Here is a 9,135-nt window from a genome sequence, read left to right as displayed (position 1 = left end):
TATTATAATAATTAATATTATTAAAATAATAATCTTTATTAATAATATTATTATTTTTATTATTATTATTATTATTATTATTATTATTATTATTATTATTATTATTATTATTATTTCCGTAAGTAAATAAACACATTTGTATCTGGGCTATTGACAACAATGGACTGTTTGAATTTGCTGCACACACACTTTACAGTGAAATAGATTTGGCACAGGTAGCACCTCTACTGCAACGCCGTTGTTTTGAATAACATGACATTCATTGCTATGCCCCACGAAAACATGGACATCAGAAAGAATCTCCCTTTCACACATTCTCCATCTTACAAAAAAGAATTCGACAAGTCATCGTAATCATCATCATCATCATCATCATCATCGTTGTTAACAACATGAACCTTCAATATTGTTACTATATAATATATATTATAATAATACATAATTGCCAACCTGAGTGATGAAATGCGTGAGTGACTATACCAGTTGGCTGGAGGAGGTCATGCGGGGAACCACTCCCAACCCCCCACCGCTCCGACGATCTGAGCATTTTTTAAGCTGTTTCAAAACGATTTCAGGGAGTGTTTGTTTATAATACAGGTACATAAGCAAAAAAAATGTTAATAAATCCAATTTGAGTATCAATGTAGGCCTATAATTTGAGCACCTGAACTATAGGCCTACCTACACAAACATTTCATTACTGATCAATTTTTAAGTAACACGTTAGTGAAATAAGTAGGGCCTTCAAGGAAATACTGTACTCTCTCATGACTGAAGTTACTTCATCACCGTTTTTATAGTTTTAATACATCCAATTTCTTCTAATTTTCAATACATTTTCCCCTGAATTTGTGATCAATCTTTATCACGCATAGACTTGTGTTAAATGCGTGGCAAATTTAGGATCACGCATGTGTTTCTGCAAAATGCGTGTTTCATCCACAATCACTTTGAAATAGGGGACCGTCCCGCACGATGCGATACGGTTGGTAATTATGATTAATCTTTTGGAAGAGGTCCAAGGTTGAGAGGGGGAGGGGGAGGATCCCGGCTTTATGAGAACTTGACTCTCAGGTGGCCATTCCTCGAAAATTGGGGGCGCTATACAGTACAGATGAAACAAGTAATAATAATGCACCAATCGCATAGTATAGTACATCGTGTGGAAAGGGATGAGCGGACTTTTGTCACCTAGAGATCATCGGAGACAGATGTTTATGGATTACAACAATTATCATTGCGATTTACAAAAAAGATTTTATGTAAGTATGCATCAGACTTTATTTTAATACAGTATTTTTGTCTGTAGTCCTGCAAGAGTCATGTCTTCAGCGACGGCCACAGCCGCGGGATTAGTTAATTAAGACGATGTGTGAGACTGCTCCATTGACTGGTGGCACTGTAACTGTGGTCGTGGTGTAAGATTGGAAGGGTAATGGTTGAAGCCCAGCACATTTGTGGAATATGAGGTTGTTATGTTGTATTGAGTCGATTTTGACTATCTAGCATGGTAGTTTTCAGTAACAAATAAATAAATAAAAAATAGGTGTATGTCTTTTAAAAGAAATTTTAACTATGCAACTATGAAATGTGTCATTTAATAATAATATCTACTCACAGCTGTGGATTTTTGTGCTTTTTTTTGCAAAAAATAGGGGGGGGGGGCGTATTCCACTTACGCCCCCGCCTAAATCCGCAACTGGCCGTGGTGGCTAAGTCAGTTGCTCATGACTCCTAACAAAATTGTTCGTCGGGTGGGGTAGGGGGTAATGATTTTAAATTGGCGGGCAGAGAGGTACATAATTAAAACAGGGAGCTGTCGATCCAGGTGGGGAGGGGGGCACTGGACTGGACCCCACAGAGAAAAAAGATAAAAAAGAAAAAATAGGAAGTGGAAAGAAGGGAGCACGGTACCATAGGCCTACTCCTACTATAATTTTTGATTTTTATTCTATGTACCAGTGTCATCTGGTTGAGCATTCTAAACATGTTAACACCCCCCCTCCCCCCATCGGACAGGTCAAACCCACACTCCCACCAGCCACAGCTCATCAGGCATTTGGACCAAAAAAAAAGAAATAGGCCTGAAATGAAAAGAAATGCAATGCATGTTTATTGTGTTGAGTTTGATAGTAGTAACAATTGTATTTTTATCAATTTTACATTTTGAAGTATATTTTCAAGTCTGAGAGTGCCATTTCCGACCATCCAGAGGTCCCTATTTAAAAGAAAAATTCTCATCCCCCCCCCCCCAAACCCTCTTCCCAGCTCGGTCAGAAATCCCTCGGATGGCGATATAGAAATATATTATTTAGGTAGGTCTAAATAGAAAATAAACTGTTATATATTTATATGATATAAAAATGTAATTTATTATAAAATTATAATATGGATTGTCATGTGATTTATTGAAACATTTGTTAGTGATTTGGTAAAAGAAATTTCATGTTAAAAAATACACAAACAGCAATTATGATGTCGCTTACTAGCGGCGCATTTAGATTGGCTGGACTGGACCTGCCCCCCCCCTCCCCTCCATTTGGAAGGTTAAAAAAAAAAAAAAAAGAAAGAAAAAGAAATTTATCACCCAAAACGCCTCAGAGGTTAATTTTGGGTGTCTAGAAAACAATAGTTTCACGGGGTATTCCTTTGTACCCCCACTTTTGGACATTTCTGGATCCGCCGCTGCTTACAACAGACACTTCAGCAACAAGACTTGCTGAGCATCCATCTTTACAGTGTATTAACTTGACAGTTCAAACAATAACAAAGCGTAGTACCTCATACAGATGATATGACTGATCAGACGCAAAAGAGTGGATTAGATTAAATAACATCATGTTGATAAATCTGTTGGTTAGTTTGGCGATATAAAAATAAATTTGCTTTTTCGAAGAGTCATTGTTCTTAGAACAGCTCATGAACATCTTTTAAGTATAACTATCAATTGATATTTTTGTTGTCTAATGATTCCACTTAGACTCTTACATCTGATGCATTATGTTTCCTAGCAACCTTCATCAATCATGATTTCCAATGCATCTGAATGACCACAATACACTGAGTATGGCAGGCCTTAACAGTTCATTTTTAGGTAAGTGAATTCTGTGCACATTTTAAGTGGCCACTATGGTGAAAACAGTTAATTTACAGTGCATTCTCCATGCATATAATTAAAGTTGAACACTTGAACACATGTTCACATCAATTTTTACACGCCTGAATTTTTTGTAATTGATCAAATAATTTTATCTGGTTTCAATATGTTACTGGTAATTGTCAGGTTTTGTTATGGCCGCAAACTTACCATGAAGTTTTCATTGGAATAGGGATTTCTCAATTTTCGCATCCACCAGTTCCGCATTCTCAATTTTTGCACCCCATCCCCCTCCCCAGGGTGAAACAAGCTACGCCCCTTATGAGGAAAATCAACAGTTAACATACTAGTAGGCCCTGTATTTTTTTCTCATTAATAGCAATTGTGTCTTGACCCCATCTCATTGCTTTACATTCCCTACATTTTTTAAATCGTTAAATTTCAAAATTAATTTGATTTTTAAAATGATAATTTGTTCTCAATAATTGAATATTATGATATAATGATATAATTAGTATTCAAATTAATTAATATCTTGTTAAGGTAATGGTAGCAGTTTGCATTTAATATGTGTACAATGAATACCATTACTAAAATATTACTAATATGTTATTGCTAACTGCTACTAATTTCAGTATGTCCTACTATAACTGCTACTGTGATTATCATTATTATATTTATGCTTGCCTGAAGTGGATCCATTCCTTAATTGTATTTAAAAAGATGCATATTAAGTAATAGTAGCACTTCAAATATCTTCTGTTGTTAAACATGAAAATCAATAGACAATCAGTCAATAGACATGTCAAAGGTTATGCATTGAAGTCGCTGAGAAGAAAAAAGAGACTGTAGTGTATATATAGATAATATAATTTGGATTACCTGTACAGTATTATGATTCCGACATTTATGTCATGTGCATTGCACTCCTTTAACCAGAGAAATTGATTTAATGATAATTTACTTTATCATTAAAAGGCAAATACTTAATAATAGAATCTCAAATATTAATTTAACTCTCATAATTGTGGTAGCGGAGCATGGGAGCACAGGGGGACGCGTCCTCCCCCCCCCCCCCCCTTTTGCCACTAAATTAAAAATTTCAAGGCATATATTAAAGTTAACGCTCTCACTTATCTATTCTGAATATGTTGTGCCCCCTTCTTTGTTTCAGGATCTGCCCCTGGATGATGATAATGATAATTAGACTAAACAATACATACAGTAAAGTACAGTACAGTACAATGAACCTTCCTCTAAGACCCATCCCACAAAATGATGTAAAAACATACCTAAACGTGTGCGTTTGTGCAGACAAGACTGTGTTAAATTCTTGGCTCTGTTCTGATTTGCCTGTTGTTAGGTTGGATTGACACCCTGGAAAGGTCAATTTAGCAGCTGAGCGATTTGTATATATAATTAGCAATATCCAGATAAATGTTACGTCTTTATGCAAAATCTGCTAAGTAAACCTCAGGTTAACACTGATTGTTACCTAATACCAGCCCAGTACTTTTATTTTGCTTTGAACGGCCCACACAAAAAAAATTATCACCTTCTCAGTAAAATCAGTCATGTTTCAACCCGAATGTATACACTTACCACAAGTCTGTTGTTCTTATTTATTAATTCATAATCTATTCTACAGGACAACCTTAGGGACAGCATCACCAACAATTGATTTAATTAAGAGAGTATGGAACAAATATTTCAGAAAATGGGACACAGTTTTAATTCAGGTTGACATGCACTATTGTACATTAGAACGATTATATGTGGCAAAGACAAGCCAAACCAGTCATTCGTCGCAAAATTCAATTTTAGGTATTAATACAGTGTTTAACAGTAACATGAGAGCTATAAAATGGTATTAAAAAGAATAATTTAAATCCGATATTTCCTTAAGAAGTTTAAAGAAAAATATTTGAGAAATCAGCCTTCAAAATTTATGATTTTGGGCATTTCTCAGCCAGATGCCATCACCAAATCGTTAAAAATTGTTGTTTTACTATTGAAAATGGGAAAAATAACGATGAACGATGTATACATATATAAAGGTTAGTTTAGTGCAATAAAATAAATTTCAAAATATTTGATATTACAGCATGTTTTGGCCAATATCTCTGAAACAGGATTTGCGGCAAGTGACTGGTTTGGCTTGTCTTTGCTACAGGTCTAATGTTAATTATTCACATGAGAAATTCAAACTTTGGCATGGAACCAAGGCTACATAGGAACAATGCACACACAGTGGAAAATTTTATTTTTATTAAGCACTTGCACACTGCACTTCATTGCATCAAATTTGGAGAAATAAAATTAGTTTAGGCGGGACGCTTTAACCTTGTTTAGCGAACCTGCTGCCGGCCAGTAATAAAGATTTCAAATGAAAATAAAATTTTATATTTTGGCCAATTAGCGCACCCGCTGGCATGAAACAATGGAAATTTTGGAATAACAGATTTTCTTTTATGTATATTTTTCCTAATTATATAAATTTAAATCCCATTACTACACTGTTTACATTCACCAATAAAATTTTATTTTTATTTTCTCCTCCGTCTGGATGTTCTTGGCAAAACTATTTGCTAAAGGAAACAAAATTTTATTAAAATTTTTTTGTTCAGCCCTCCTCTGACAATTTGTAAAAAAATAGGTTCGCAAAATAAGGTTGAAAGAAAGCCTTGCCTAAATGCAATTAAATTCTAAACATGGTGGTGATGATAAAATATTTTTTTGTTTAAATTTTAGGTAAGTATTCATCATATTAGCACTTTATTGTACTACGCGATAGTAACTTTAATATAGAATATTGTTTGCTTGGTGTTATCAATGTGAAGCATTATGACACCTCATAAAATCTTCATTTATTTGTTCAGGTTCAATTAGTTTTGGGCCTAATAAAAGATCCACAGATAAGTATTTCTTATTGGTCGTACATCTGAGATCACGTACAACATCGCATACAAAAGAATCATTGCAAAATATAGACTTCGATCATTTAAACATAAAAGTGACACGCGCTGCTCAACCCTGAATATTTAATATAGTCTGGTCGGCGCATAATTAATCACCATAGATAATGGAACTTGTCCATAGCAACACAATAATAAAGCCTAATAAGTGTTGGCTAATTTATTTGTGACCATACTTCTCCTGTGCATTTTAAAGAAAAGGTAAAAAAAAATTTTTTTAATGACAGTGCCATAAAAATATAGTAAAATAGTTAAATTCATTGAAGAATATTTTAGTTACTGGCAAAAAAAAAAAAAAATCAGCAAAAGCCATATTTTTAATTATTAATTTTATTAATTTGTCTTATCTCCAAGAGCTTATTTCTATTTATCAGCCTATTTGTCGTGTCTTCGTTCTTTTTCTGATTAGTTTCTACTGCCAAAGACAAATCTGGCCAATTCCATTTCTCACAAGGCGTTCTATGCTGCTGCACCATCCCTACGGAATGAACTACATTACCTAGTGAAGTTTCTCGTTTTCCAACCTTGAAACAGTTTAAAACTGCTCTCAAAACTTACCTTTTTAATTATCCTCTGTGTAAGAGCGCTTAATAAATATTCAAATTGTTATTATTATTTTAAAAATTATTAATTTATTGATTATTAATTTTATTTATGAGATGTGACTGATAGACATAATTTTAACTAATAATTTATGATGAGATGACTTAAATAGAAGTTTAACAATGTCCACTGAATCGTTTTTAAAACAATGAATCAGATATAAAATTGTTGCTTGATTTTCATCTTTCAGATGATGGTAGTGATAATGAGGAAGAAATGCTGAAGGGTCACGTGGGAGCAAGTCTGGGTGATTTGAAGATGGTAACCCAGTCAATAAGGTCTGACCCAAGCGCTCTGGAATATCAAGATGTTGAAGGTATTTTATTATTCTTGTGATGTATGGAATGGCTATTCAGACTCACTGTTAAGTGTCTGGATTCTTACAACAGGCAGGGAGTGGGTGGAGGACCAAGTTGTTTGACTGGGGGTTTTGACAAACTCTGATGGAGTTCAGAAAACCTAGAAGATTCTAGCAATTTAATGCCTGTCTGTGTCAGTGATTATTGAATGGATTATACAAATTGAATTTAAACAAGAACAGCAAAGGTTTTTTTTATTTACTTGCTTTTCTGGTCTGACAAGTTTGTGGCCAAGGAAGGGGGCAGGGTGGTGGGACCTGGCTTGCCCTACAAGGTGTCTGCATAAGTTTCCCGGCCCCAATAGTACTTCCCCTAATTCAGACAAAATAGTAACAGACAATTTTTGATCAGAATATCTGGTAGTGAAGTCAAATAACAGACAAAATAAGGTAGTATATTTTTGGTATAGAGTATAGCACCTTGCAAAATTATAGAATTACCGTATTTAATATTCAAATTAACACCCCGGGGTGTTTATTATTGAGAAGGGTTTTTGAGGGGGCGTTTATTCGATAGAGGATTTATTCAAGTGAGGCATTTACTGTTGTTTTTTTTTTTGGTGTAAAATGGATATGTATATACTCTATAGAATCTTTATAAAAATTATGATAAAGTTAGAAAAGATTTAAATTCAAATCGTAAAGACATGAAAAATGAACAATGTTTTATGATTCTTTTTGGGTTGATAAATATTATTTGACTACATTTAGAAAAGCTGTTAGAGGATTACTATGATCCTTATTCGGTTTTATGATTCACCAAGCACAACAATTTAATTTTATGATTCTTTTTGGGTTGATAAATATTATTTGACTACTTTAAGAAAAGCTGTTAGAGAATTACTAGTATGATCCTTTTTCGGTCGATAAGTTTTATTTCCCTACTTGAAATAAGAAGGTCATCAGGGAAAAAAATCATTTTAATAGCAAAGGATTTATGGCTTTTCTAAGAGACAATTATTTAAAATAACACTTGAAGAGTAATTGAGAATTTGAAGCAATATGTCTTAAATTTACAGTGTATAGTGCTCACACAAATTACCCTAATTACAATATTATATAATGTTGCATAATAATAATAATGATGATAAATTTAATAATAATAATAATAATAGTAATAATAATAAGAATAATAATAATAATACCAATAATAACTAGAATTACTATGTCTGTTTGAACAACAGAACATAGGGCTTTTCCTCATTGCTTTAATGAGAAATGAAGTTGAAATTGCAAAAAGTCGTTAAAAGGTATAAAGTAAAAAAAAAAACATGGAAAACCAACACACCCTACGCCGGATCATCATAAAAATTCAGTCATTTCTTTACTGGACCTTTACAACTATTATAGAAAGTTACATTTACACCCATTGAAAACTTTTTATAGATATTTACGTCTGAGATCTCAAAAATTTAAATGACCATTCAATTTAGACCTTTGACTGATTCCTCGCCAGCACATAATAATTTCTTCCTTGTAACTTGGTTAAACTTTTTCTGAATGTTTCATTCAGATCAGTTAATCCGTATTCGAAATATGTGGTCTGGGACGTTTTCCTTTAAATGGTCCTCATATCCACACCATACTGTGGATCGTCACAAAAATGTAATCATTTTTTTTTACAAGACCTTTACAAAGTACTATAGAATGTTTCATTTAGACCCATTGGTTTTTTTCAAAGAGATATTTAGATCTGGGTCCTCAAAAATTGAAAAGACCCTTGAATTTACTCCCTTTACTAAATCGTCACTAACACATAACAATTTCTTCCTTGTAACTTGATTAAACTTTCCTGTAAGTTTCATTCAGATCAACTGACCGGTTTTTAAAATATCCGGTGTAGACCCCACCATAGATTGACACTAAATATCATGAGGGACATCCTTGATAAGTGGCCTATGCTTCAGCAAAGCACGGAAAAATTTTAAGCATGGGAAGTGACCAAAGTAACAGCCAGAAAAAAAACAGTGCAAAATGATGGGAAAAATTTTAATCATACAGTAATTGTTAAAGATTACTAATATATTTTTTCAATAATAGTAATAATTTATATTTAATATTAATATATATATATTATTAATAAAAAATACATTATATATATG

At 33.3% G+C, this 9,135-nt stretch overlaps 1 protein-coding gene across 2 annotated transcripts in view; it reads left to right on the top strand.

The window, feature by feature from the left end:
• Positions 1 to 1,128: 1,128 nt before the first annotated feature.
• Positions 1,129 to 9,135, top strand: part of LOC117107076 (inversin-A-like) — a 21,036-nt gene continuing 13,029 nt past the window's right edge. Inside the window, exons 1-3 of one of the 2 annotated variants that reach the window (XM_033248610.1) lie at positions 1,129 to 1,262; positions 3,012 to 3,094; positions 6,866 to 6,991. In XM_033248610.1, coding sequence (XP_033104501.1) covers positions 3,037 to 3,094; positions 6,866 to 6,991 — 184 coding nt within the window. In that variant the 5' untranslated portion in view covers positions 1,129 to 1,262; positions 3,012 to 3,036. Of the gene's footprint in view, positions 1,263 to 2,980; positions 3,095 to 6,865; positions 6,992 to 9,135 lie in introns of both variants that reach the window. The other variant, XM_033248611.1, reaches the window with a different exon arrangement.

This window comes from Anneissia japonica, unplaced genomic scaffold, assembly GCF_011630105.1.
Source record: "Anneissia japonica isolate Jap-2015-1 unplaced genomic scaffold, ASM1163010v1 scaffold288048_len465947_cov159, whole genome shotgun sequence".
Taxonomy (NCBI): domain Eukaryota; kingdom Metazoa; phylum Echinodermata; class Crinoidea; order Comatulida; family Comatulidae; genus Anneissia; species Anneissia japonica.
Note: the sequence above shows the minus strand (reverse complement) of the source record. Positions and strands in the feature narration are given on the sequence as shown.